We start from the raw sequence: 13192 nt of genomic DNA, 5'->3' as shown, positions 1-13192 counted from the left end.
GTCTCTCCCACTTCTCTGCTCACAATCCAACAACATTCCCCTTGTACAAGAGCAAGTCCAAACTTCTTAAGTACACAAAACTCTTACTATGTGGCTCCTCCTCTATGAGCCTCCAGCCACAAAAGAAGTATTTGCCTTTCCCCATGAGTCATGTTTTCTTATAGCTTATGCTCTCCACGTGCTGTTCCCTCTTACAGGAACAGTCCTTCAAGTCCTATCCACTCTGCTCTTTAACACCTGATATTCTTTACTACAGTTATCTTCTCTTGCATCCCTTCAGCCCAGTCTGGCTGACAGAGAGCAGAGGCCTCTGAGGAAAATACTGAGCAAATGCTGGATTGTCTACGCTAGTCAGTCTCTTCGCTCAATTTTAAGCTTCTTGAGAATGGAGGTTTTGCTTCTTTCAACTTTGTTTTTAGAGCTCAACACAAAAGAATTTTAAACCTATTCAGTGGAAATACATCATCACACATGTACATTAGGAATATAACGTATAGTTTTGAAATCTGCAATTAGTAAACTGCTTTAAGGCAAGTGTCAATTTTTTTTTTCCTTTTCCTTTTAAGCAGCCACACTTACTATACCTGGAGATACAAAGGAAGACTCTTCTGAATTGCAGTCAACATAGGTGCAGGCAGCTCCTTCTCTTGCTGTAATACTGTATGTGGCAGCAGTAAACAGTCTATGATCCGGAATAGTAATTTTTGGGCTTTAGAGGTGGCAAAGATCAGTGCCCATGATTTAACTAGAGTTCCTAACAAAGAGGAGTGGTAAGAGAAATTATGGTTATCCTCTAACCAGAAAATTTTGTCATTCCAGTTAAAAAAAAGAAAAGTATATTTAAAACACAGAGGACCAAGTTAAAGTTGGCAATAGGAAGAAACATATATTAACAGTCAAAAGACATATGCCAAGTATCTCACTGAAGAGGCAACTGTCTCAGAATTCTGGGCCAAGAAAAACATACATTTCCTGAGCAACTGGCATTTAATACATACACACAACGTGTAGTTATACATTATGTGAAGTTATAGACTGAATGTTGCCATTAGCCAGATCTCTCTCTCTCTCTCTTTTTGTTCAGGCTGCTAGGAAACTCAGAGGCTAATCTGCAGTCAACTTTAAGAACACTGTAACACCATATATTATGCTTTTATGTATATATTCACTTTTCCCTGGGCTTCTTCATGCTACTGTAAATTTTACTCATAGTCTTACTTCTTTATATTTTATTTTTAAAATTTTATTTTATTTTTAAACTTTACAATATTGTATTGGTTTTGCCAAATATCAAAATGAATCCGCCACAGGTATACATGTGTTCCCCATCCTGAACCCTCCTCCTCCTCCCTCCCCATACCATCCCTCTGGGTCATCCCAGTGGGGATACCCAAGCATCCAGTATTGTGCATCGAACCTGGACTGGTATCTCGTTTCATATATGATATTATACGTATTTCAATGCCATTCTCCCAAATCATCCCACCCTCTCCCTCTCCCACAGAGTCCAAAAGACTGTTCTATACATTAGTGTCTCTTTTGCTGTCTCGTATACAGGGTGATTGTTACCATCTTTCTAAATTCCATATATATGCGTTAGTATACTGTATTGGTGTTTTTCTTTCTGGCTTACTTCACTCTGTATAATAGACTCCAGTTTCATCCACCTCATTAGAACTGATTCAAATGTGTTCTTTTTAATGGCTGAGTAATACTCCATTGTGTATATGTACCATAGCTTTCTTATCCATTCATCTTCTGATGGACATCTAGGTTGCTTCCATGGTCTTGGCTATTATAAACAGTGCTGCAATGAACACTGGGGTACACATGTCTCTTTCAATTCTGGTTTCCTCAGTATGCATGCCCAGCAGTGGGATTTTAAATTACATTTACAAGCTGTCTGAACCCAGTTTGCGACAAGAAGGATCACTAAATTTAATTGCTGAAGTAGGAAAAAAGATTAGCTGTAACATCTTGAAGCAATCACTTAACCTCTTGGAACTTCAGTTTTTATAACTTCTAGCTATTTAACACAAACACTGAATTTAAATTTTGATTCTAAAAGAAGAGAAATGGACTTCTTTACTACATGAACTGTATTATGGTTTCCTAATGGTAGGAGTCTGTCAAAAAACTGCTACACTGAATGATGGTAAAACAACAAATGAGCACTTTTTGCTTAATAATGTAATTAAGGGCAGATATATACTTCCCTTTAGAGTATATTACTGCTACTGAGGCCTCTTTTACTGAAAAATATTAATTCAAAAGGAGATCATTAAGCACTTGTCCAAACAGCAGTTGCTGCATAAACTTTTATATTTTATTTCATCTTAGAAAAGCAAAAAAGAAGATAAAATTCAAGGTCATTTCCACATAACAGAAAGTTTAAAATTCGAGCTCTGAAGGAAAACAAAAATATGCTTAGAGATGAATATAGTTTTTTAAAAAACAACAACCAATAATCACTTCTAAGAACAAATAGCAACATTAATCTTTTGTAAAAGGAAATACAATAATCAATCATAAGAAACACAATGCTCACTTAGCAATATTTTAAATAATGCTGGCCTGCTGCTCATTTTTCCAGTAGGTGAAAATCTTGAGGATGACAGCAATGTAAGAAGAGCTCACATTCTAAACACATTAATACACTGGTAAGAGGAACTGCCATCATCACCAACATTTGAAATGATTCATATCACTCTTAAGTGTCACACAGGTACTAACTTATAAAGAGCAAGGACCTTCCAACTGAAAACGCCTCATCTACCCTTGTATTTTATCTTCTGCAATGGTAATAACACTGACGAAGACTTAAAATTTCATGAGTTCATAGAAGGTAGAGATGATACATTTGTTTTACTGCTATCAAGCCCCTAACTGAAAGTTTCAGGAAAGAACATTCAAGGGTGTGTGGAACTAAAAATGCAAAGGAAAAATTTTTTAAGTAAAAAACTTTGGAAAAGGTTTAAATACACAGAGTAGCTTTGTAAGAAACCAAGTATTTTTCCTGGCTAGAGTCGGAGAGGTTTGAGCGACTTTCACTTTCATTTTCGTTTCCTTTGTAGCTCAGTCAATAAAGAATCTGCCTGCAATGAAGGAGACCTGAGTTCGATTCCTGGATCTGGAAGACCCCCTGGAGAAGGAAATGGCAACCCACTCCAGTACTCTTGCCTAGAGAATCCCACGGACAGCGGAGCCTGGCAGGCTACAGTCCACGGTGTCGCAACACTTGGACACGACTTAGTGGCTAAACCACCACCAAGAACTATTACTTACTTACTGATAAAGCTGAAAATATAAGAAAACTGTGGGGAATATATTCTGACAATTGAAAGCCACACCACAATAATTCTTACGTATTTACTTATTTTCTGCTGCTGCTGCTAAGTCACTTCAGTCGTGTCCAACTCTGTGCGACTCCATAGACGGCAGCCCACCAGGCCTCCCCTGTCCCTGGGATTCTCCAGGCAAAAACACTGGAGTGGGTTGCCATTTCCTTCTCCAATGCATGAAAGTGAAAAGTGAAAGTGAAGTTGCTCGGTCGTGTCTGACTCTTAGTGACCCCATGGACTGCAGCCCACCAGGCTCCTCCGTCCATGGGATGTTCCAGGCAAGAGCACTGGAGTGGGGTGCCATTGCCTTCTCCAACTTATTTTCTACTCTATGTATATAAGAGTTCTTATGTATTTACTTATTTTCTATTCTATGTATATATTAAGCCTTAAAAAAAAAGACAATTAGATCATTATATATTTTTAGATGTAGTTAACAGAAAGCAACTTTGCTCATTTAGTAACACTACAAAATACACTACATAGTGTATAAATAAATAGCTAGATTTATATTTAAGGTTATTAAGTTTCAGAAATAGTTAATATATATGCCATCCTCTACATTGGAGAATCTCTTTAACCACTATATCATCAGTTCCCAAATCAGTGCCTGATACACACTCATTAAATGTTCTTATATGTTCAGAATACAACACGATGATGGGAATAATAAGATATGGCCAATAACCATAAGCAAGTTTAAATTTTACTGGAGGCATATCAAGTACACAAACTGTAACAAATGGAAAGCTACCAAAAAAAAAAAAAAGTCAGAAGAGAAGGACAGGTGAAGCAGAGTCAGGGAGAGCACGTCTTTCTGGGCTGGACAGTGAAGGGTCATGTGTAGAATTTCAATTTGAAAGATCAAAGGGGAAGAAGGATCCCAAGAGAGAAACATGATCAAAAGTAAAGTCATGGAAACAGAAAAGCCAGAGATATAAAGAAGGGGTAAAAAAAAAAAAAAAGGACATAAAGGGAAGGAAAGTTGAAGATACTACTGAGAGATCAATCCTGCCTTCTCAGAAATTACCTGGAGACGATTAAGACCCCAGATGCCTTAGTCTGGAGTGATGCTGTCAAGAGTTAGTGCCTCCACTAGCAGCAGTGCAACTGAATAGCAGAGGCATTTATCCCCAGGGAGGAACCAGCCAGGTAAACAAACTACCGATGTTTAGGTGGTTAATTTTCTTTCACTCTAGATGATGTGATATCCCAACACACCCAGAACAGGTTCCAGCTCTCAACAATTTGTATTTGCTCTTCTCTGTTTTCTTCTAAACCTGTTTACCCGTAAAAGACATCTGTTCCTAATTTCTGTGACTAAACGGGCAACATTATAGCAGTGTACTCTATTCCCAAACTCTGAGGGCTAGACAAAGGGAAAGAATACCATATCCCCTGGCCATTAAATAAAAAATCAAGCATGTAACAAAACAAAGGCCCCCCCAATTCTTCATAAGGAGAATGTCCCAGGTCTACATATCACCAATCCAAATGATTTTGCAGTTCTTGATAAGATAATCATGTATTTTGTAAAATAAAGACATCCTTCTAAAATCATACATTTAGCTTGGTAAAAATCCAATAGCAACTAATAAATTATAAGCCTAAATGCTGAAATACATGTTAATATAAATTTTACTAAGTTAAATTTATAATAAATGCTCACTTATATTTTTCTCTAAAATTAAAATGACCAAATTGCTACTATTGCTTTCACTACATCCTACATCATCCATATTTACACATTTTCACATTCTCCTTTATCTTTCACAACGAAGATAAAAGGTTTCAGACAGCCCAAATCAGGTGTATTCATATGTTCACAAGATCAAAGGGAACAGATATAAGGTTTTGGCCACAGAGAAAAAAAGTAAACTTAAATTCTGTATAAAAACTTCTAAGGAAATCCTTCTCATTTCCCTTTATCCAGTTCCTATTTTTGGTTAGCAACAAGGTTTTAGTGAACAAAGATATTCAAATTACTGACTTCCTAAAGAAGGATGACCTCTGTTGTTATAGCGCAGACACAGAAGAAGATTTCTTTTCTTTTTGAAAGGAGAAAACATATTGTGAGAAACAAGATTTGAAGCATAAATATCTTTTAGCACCATAATAAATCCTTTCCTGACCTCCTTCATACAGAGCAGACCATAAAAAAATAAAAAGAAGTAATGGTTTTCTGAAGTTTTAAATTCTAACATACATAAGTGTTGGAAAAAGGTTCATTTTAATTATGCAGGCATTCACAATGTGAATGATTTACAACAGACTATATCTGTAGCAAGCTGGAGTTGGTGTGTTTTTTCTATTGATCATAATTAATTTTAGTATTAACCAAGCATAAGAAGAAAAGTTCTGAAAGGAGGTAGGGCAAGACACAGATACACTTGAAAGTCAACATGAATTATTTTAAACTAAATCATTGTCTTTCAGATTATTCTTAAGATTGCGTGGAGAGCACTGACTTAGCCAGTGTATCAGTATATTCCTATCCATCATGATACCACAGGTTAAGTCTAGGGAAGTTTTAATAAAGTCAGGAATACATACCCATCATCGTATAAGTCAGCTGCAGCCCTGCACTGGAAACTTTTTTTCCCAAATAAGGTTTTATATATTTTAATATTTCACCAAGGTATTCTAAGGACTTTGTGACCATGACAGATTTATCAGAAACTGTCTGCAGATTCCCGTAAGTTATACCAACAGCCTATAAATAAGAAAAAACATGATTTAGTTTTCTACAATACAGACTTTGAAAAATACAGATAATTTCTCTTTCTACACACACACATGCACATACATATTCCTGACATTTAAGCCTTCATCCTTAACTTTCCAATAAGTGTTCACAGCAATTAAAATCCAGAAAAAAGAATTATCTTGCCTTTTATGATTAAAATAAAGGCTAAAGGAAGAATAAAAAAAATCAGTTCACCAATAATTATGAGTCAGCCAAGTATTAGTTAGAAGACACATGGAACTAATATACAAGAAGCTTACAAATTTCCTATTAGGCATTAGGTGAGCCAAACAGGACGGCTCACCATATTTCTAGCACATAACTGGGAATTCTACAAAATTTCTACAAAAAAGACCTACTGGTGAGGTTAATAAACTCTTACAAGTCAGACCTCCATAAATAAAGTTCAGCTTTATGATATAAGTTGATTTTTTCCTCAGAATTTTGTTTATAAGCCAATAGTTGCCAGCTTAACTTTCTCAGAGGAAAAAAAAGGTACAAGGGGTAGAAATGGCAAAATGGGGAGGCAGAGAAGTGTGAGATGAGGTAGTAAAATAATAATGATGAAGTCAGAAGAAGGAGGTAAATATGAGAGAGGCTACTTGTGACAAGGTGAGAATAAGCAAGAGCTGAGAAGTCACAAAAAGAATCAGTAGAAAACTGACTAGGGATGGGTGAGGTCTGAGGACAGCAGTGATGTTTCTAGGCCACTACTGAGAACTTCCAATGAATTTCAATCACCCAAACTGGAACATGAATGGCACCAGTATACATGGTTATGTGGTTTTTCTCCTGAAGCTCTGAGAAGATAAGACAAAGGAAAGAAACCAGGTGGTTGTACTGATCCAAAGTTGAAGGTTTAGAGCTGTAACCAAAAGACAGGGATGGGAGACTGAGTGTGTTGGTTAAGAGTAGTTGAAATGAGGCCTCCAAGAGGTTTAGTTAAGGTAGATAGAGAAGAAAGTGAGACCATCAGAGGATGCTAGACTTCGGAAAAAGGGAAAGGAAGGTCCTGATGAAGTCACTCAAAGAGTTGGAAGGAAAGTGAAGTGGTGACAGTCAGTAAACTTTCAGATGCACCAAGTGACGCCATGGTTCAGTGATTAGTCATGGGAGTGGATAGATGACAGCAGAAGTGAAGACCACTGAGACTATTGGAGAAGATTTGAAATGGGGACTCAAGGTAAGTTATCCAAGGTGATATTCAAGTTAGCCATGTTGATGATAAAACGTAGAATAAAGGGAAAGATAAGAAGCCTAGTGAACTTGAGTGATTAGGAAGTGAACTGGTGAGAACAAAAGATATATACTCAACGAATCACCTTTTCCATTTAGGTCTCTGCCCTTGGTTTTCTATATTTCTTTTCCTGGACCAGAAATTCTCAAACTTTTTGTCTCAGTTTCCTGTTATACACTTTAAAATTGAGGATCTTAAAGGGCTTATTATTATATTATTTGAACTGTATCCACTGAAATTTATGATATTAGGAATTACAACATAAAATTTCAAATTATTTTTTTAAATTATAAACATGTTACCAGAATATATTTTTAGTGAAAATAACTTCCTTTTCCAAAACAAACAAAAAAAGTACTGAAAAGTGGCTTTTTTTTTTTTTTTTTACATTTTTCCATGTCTCTTTAACATCTGGCTTAATAAAAGATAGTTATTCTCATATCTGCTTCTGCATACAATCTGTTGCATATGTTGTAGATAAAAACAAACAAGTCTCATAAATATATGTAGCTGGAAGAAGAAAAAATATTTTAATAAATTTTTCAGATAATTGTGGGATTCCTTTTTGATACTGAAACTTGACAGGTGGTATTTCTTAAATGTGAGTTGTAATATGCCATCCAAAGTCACTTTAATGCATATTCTTACTCTGTTACATTAAAAGCCATTGGTCTGTCCAGTGCTTTGAATGCATGTTTTCCACCCATGCATGCTTTCTAAAAAGTCTGTACTTGTTATCTGAAAAATTTTGGTTCCCAATTTGGACAACACATTTCACTGTCTGTATTTTTTAAAAATCATATTTGTTAATATAACAAATAATCGTTATTTGTTAACACCAATGCTATTCAAAAGTCTTAAACTATCAAGTCCTGGTGGCAAATATAAGTGTTCCAAAATTCTAATTTTCTTGAAAGCTTTGGAGAAAGCAATGGCAAGCCACTCCAGTACTCTTGCCTAGAAAATCTCAAGGACGGAGGAGCCTGGTAGGCTGCAGTCCATAGGGTCTCGAAGAGTTGGACACGACTGAGCGACTTCACTTTCACGCATTGGAGAAGGAAATGGCAACCCACTCCAGTGTTCTTGCCTGAAGAATTCCAGGGACGGCGGAGCCTGGTGGGCTGCCGTCTATGGGGTCGCACGGAGTCGGACACGACTGAAGCGACTTAGCAGCAGCAGCAAAAATGCTGTCTTTGAAGTGATTTCAAAGTTGCTTTCTTTAAAGTGATAGGCTCATTTTTAAGAAAATATCTGCCAAATACTCAGGTCTGAATAACCATATTTTGTCAGTTGTTCTTTCATGATAGAAGTGTCCGTTCAGCATGCAACTCAATTACTTAAGTGTTTCTTATTTAAACAGTCTTTCTTTGGTGTGCAGCAAATGTACTTTAAATACACTTCCTATTGTCATTCACAGAATACAAAAAGGGCATGTACTCAAGCATCAAAATTTATTAAAATCAATAACTTTATGGCTTCATTAGTGATATTCTTAAGTGAACTGGCTTTTCTCCCCATTTGATTGCATAGCCTTGAAAATTATAATGATTACTAGTATCTATCTTGGGCCATGGTGTTGATTTCTACTACAGCTTTTACGTTCTTTGTATAAACGCCAATATACTTTTGAGCTCACAGAACCCCTGAAAATTACTGACTCCTAGAAGTCTATGAAAGGACTTTTGAGAAAACCAGTGCCCTAGATTTCAGTATTTCTCTAAGTTTAGCCTTAACCTAATTATGAGATGTGTATTTCTCAGTGCCTTGACTATCCCTACTTTCATGCCATGCTATCATTTCTCTGCTAAGGAGAATTAACATAGCAGGTCCCAATCACTATCTTTAAAAGGCTTACATGCAAGGTTGGCCCTGTGTTGGTTTTTGGAACCTTAGATTTTTTTCCCCATCATTTTCTGATAAGAATGGCTCACTGTGCTTCAAAAGTTTGTGCAATCAGTACAGTTATGCTGGATATCTGCTTCCCTTCTGAGAATCTGGATTTTTAAAAGTGCTGAACAAACAGGGCCTAGGTGGCCAGCTCCCATTAAAAAAACCCCAAAAACTCCTGGGCACTCAGTCATTTAAGAGTTCCCCCAGTAAAGAATTTCCCAGATGTTCTCACAATTCCTTGCTGGAAGAATTAAGCACGTCCAGGGTAATATCACTAGAAGAGGACTCTTGGAAGCTGTGCTTGGTTACTCCAGATGTTACCCATGTACCTTTTCTCTTTGCTGACTGTACGTTGAAAACTTTCACTGTGATAAATCATAGACCTAAGTACAACTATATGCTGAGTTCTGAGTCATAGCACGTGGTGGGGGAGAGAGGTTCCTGAGCACCCCCTGACACAATTTCAAACTCAACAGGTTTAAAATTGGGCTTCTCACCTACTATGGCCCCATCCTAAATCATGATCTCTGCTTAAGGTCATCATTCTTCTAGTTAAACACAGTATTTCCTAATCATTCAAAGATTCCCTAGTTCAATCTTCAATTCCTCCTAAATCCCACTAGTTTCTGGCCATTAGTGCTCCTGAGCCTTTAATGTACTCTGTTCTCTCTTATTACCAATTTTCTTAAAGTCATTTGATCAAATCATACCTACTTAAAAATTTATAAAACCTGTTCACAATAAAATCTAAACTTCTTATATCAAGATGCTCTGAATTCTTAACCTGCTGATTGACCTATCAACTAATTGGCACTTATCATATACTATCTTATTATTTTAATCTCTGGGCATGTCTTGTATTCTCAAAGTAAAAGTTCACTAAGATCAAGGACTAGTTCTTTTGGTTCTTCAAGTCCCTAAGAAATCTTCGCTGAATACTATCTAGCATTTAGCAAGTAACTATAATTTAGTGAGTGGTGAAAGAGCAATTAATTTGGATAGGATTAAATTAGGAGAGCCTTCGAATATGATCGGTGGGGTGCTTGACTTTTACATTCTTTTCTGGCCCAGGATGGTCCCTGGCAAAGGTGTTTAATTACAGATGGAGATCCAATCAAGAACGAAAGAAAAGGCTCCAGAGACATGTGTATTTTATATTTGCATATACTGAAGATCCCCTGGAGAAGGGACAGACTACCTACTCCATTATTCCTGGGCTTCCCTGTAAAGAATATGCCTGCAATGTGGGAGACCTGGGTTCGATCCCTGGGTTGGGATGATTCCCTGGAGAAGGGAAAGGCTACCCACTCCAGCATTCTGGCCTGGAGAATTCTGGCCTGGGTTGCAAAGAATCGGACACAACTGAGCGACTTTCATATTCACTTTCACTATACCATTATGAAATATTTTTAAGATTAATACGACATCTCTGTTTTACAATTATATTTTAACTTAACGAAAACCAATGGAAGAATTCACATTGATGGAAAGAGCTTATGGGTTGTAATGATTTTCATTGCAGTTAATATCAACCACTGTGGGAAAATAAACCAAGTTTTACTGTGAAGAGCTTACAAAAACACTAATCCAAGCACATTAACAACCTCAATTAGGCTATAAAACAAAAACTATCACGTAAGATAGATCCCTACAAAATTAATAATTAATAAAGTAAAATGTTGAATGGACTATTTATTACAGAGACAAAACAAATGGATTAGATTTTAAAGCCCCAACCATGTTATGGATATGAAGTAGCTGGTGCTTATGCTGAATACACACTAAAATTTTACTGTAAAATTTACAGTTTGTTACAGGGTGGTAAACATTAAGTGGGAACTATTATGCACCATATATAAGGAGATTTAAGTACCTGAAGAATATGGTTATCCAGCAATTTTAGCAATAAGATACTCCTATGATTTCGATCAGATTTGGAGTAAGGTTTTTATGTGGCATTCTTTACTCTTACTATTTTTCATTAAATGTATTTCCTCTGCTGTCCTCAAGAATGAATTATATGCTATATCTTAGATTCACATTTCTATTCCTCCAGAATTTTATAATAGCAGCAACCAATAATATGATTCAGTTTAAAATAACTCATTTTATAATGAAAAACATAATGAACACTTTAGGATTTTTGGAAAAATAATTATAACTGATTTGGACAATTATATTAATGAATAAAAAAATACCTCAAAGAACCGAATAAGTGCTTTTTTAGGATCGTCTGGGATGGGTAATTCAACTTGAGACTTCGAGAAAATATTCTTTACTTCTGATAGCTTAAATAGCAACCTTGTCAGTTCAGTCAACTGTTCCATGTAGTCCTTTTCTGTCAAAATAAATTATATTTATATACTTATGATATAAATTTATGTTATACACACACACACACACACACACACACACACACACACATACACATTACTGGAGTAGGAAACAGCAACCCACTCCAGTATTCTTGCCTGGGGAATTCCATGGACAGAGGAGCCAGGCGGGCTATATAGTCCACAGGGTCACAAAGCGTCAGACACAACTGAGCACATGCACACACACACACACACACAGACACACACACACGGGAGAGCAGAGAATGTAGCATTCTTCATTTGTGACAATCATTTGTTTTAAAATTAAAATTTCTACATTATTAAAAACTAAGTTTCTCTCACTACAGGAAGGCTTTATTTAAAAACAAACATTTACTTGTGAACATCCTAGTCCCAAAAGTTGTTAATGTAAAGCCAACTGATATAATAAATATAAAAGTAAATGTGGAGCATGTTTTCAGTCCAGCCTTTCCAAGATTTACAACTGGCCATAAACAATAGCTTTAGGAAAAGGAAAATGCATATGCTTCAGACAACCAGAACAGTATGGAATATTAAAAAAAAAAAAAAAGGTTGCAAGGAAAAGGAGTAAATTATTCATAATTGGATATTTTTCTTTATAGGGTGTTCACAGTATGATATCTGGTTATTTACTTCCTATCTCCACTTTTTTTTTCTGATCAGTTTCTTCAAGGTAAAAAAATAGCTTGTCACCTGAGAACAAATTTTTGTTCTGAGCTTCCAAGGAAATAAGTTCTTTTATCTTTACAGGAGAGAAATTCGTCATATACAGTAATGGGAAAATATCAAGAAAAAATAAACAGACTGCAAATGGAAATAAACTTCTGTTCATATTAATACCTACTTACAAATATATTTTTAAAATCTTTTCTATTAATTTATGTAACAAAACAGGAAATTCTAAACATACTTAGCAATCCAGAAAGCAAAACACTTGCAGTACTTACCAACTGCCTGTTCAGGATTTATATCAATGAATGAGTCATCTGGCACATGAAGGTTTTTTACATACATTTGCAAAATGCAACGGATCCATGATCTTACAGTTAGGGCTTGAAAAGATACACAGCCTGAATGAGAAAGTGCTTCACATAACATGCTGTAAAAATAAGTTGATGAATATTAAAAACAGAAACCAAAACAAAACCCTGACAATGTGTTCCCTGAGTACAGAGATTCTGAAATAAAACATTCTAATACTCCCCAGTTTTTGGTCTCACTTATTTTACAAACACACGAATGCAGACATGCTCTGCTGAAGATAAACACTACACACACCACAAAATATTTTAGACAAATATTCTTGCTTTCACTTATAATGCCCTAATTTTTAAAATTTCCTTTTTCCACTGGTGGCATACATATGACTTACGCCAAGGGAGAGACACGGTTAAAATTAGAAAAATAAGGAAGGGGTTTAAGTAGCTTTGTGTGATAATACTGAAGGAAGTGGCAAGCACAATAAAAAACAGTGGCCCTTAAGAGCAAAACAGAGAAGCGGTCATGACCATATACAGAAGAAAAAAGGTAAAACACATTTCTATGAGGGTCTCCCAACCAATCCAATCTACATCCCTTCCTTTCCTGCTCCCCCACCCACAGGAACTCCAAAATAACATCT

General features: G+C 36.1%; 1 protein-coding gene across 2 annotated transcripts in view; it reads right to left on the bottom strand.

The window, feature by feature from the left end:
- The window catches only part of MMS22L (MMS22 like, DNA repair protein), a 129476-nt gene that overhangs the window by 23778 nt on the left and 92506 nt on the right, over positions 1-13192 (bottom strand). For both annotated transcript variants that reach the window (XM_019967329.2, XM_019967330.2), the window contains exons 17-20: positions 12519-12670; positions 11413-11552; positions 5895-6054; positions 585-754 (exon numbers count right to left, since the gene is read on the bottom strand). In XM_019967329.2, coding sequence (XP_019822888.2) covers positions 585-754; positions 5895-6054; positions 11413-11552; positions 12519-12670 — 622 coding nt within the window. The remainder of the gene's footprint in view (positions 1-584; positions 755-5894; positions 6055-11412; positions 11553-12518; positions 12671-13192) is intronic.

Source organism: Bos indicus, chromosome 9, assembly GCF_029378745.1.
Source record: "Bos indicus isolate NIAB-ARS_2022 breed Sahiwal x Tharparkar chromosome 9, NIAB-ARS_B.indTharparkar_mat_pri_1.0, whole genome shotgun sequence".
Lineage (NCBI taxonomy): Eukaryota > Metazoa > Chordata > Mammalia > Artiodactyla > Bovidae > Bos > Bos indicus.
This window is presented reverse-complemented; position numbering and strand designations above follow the sequence as displayed.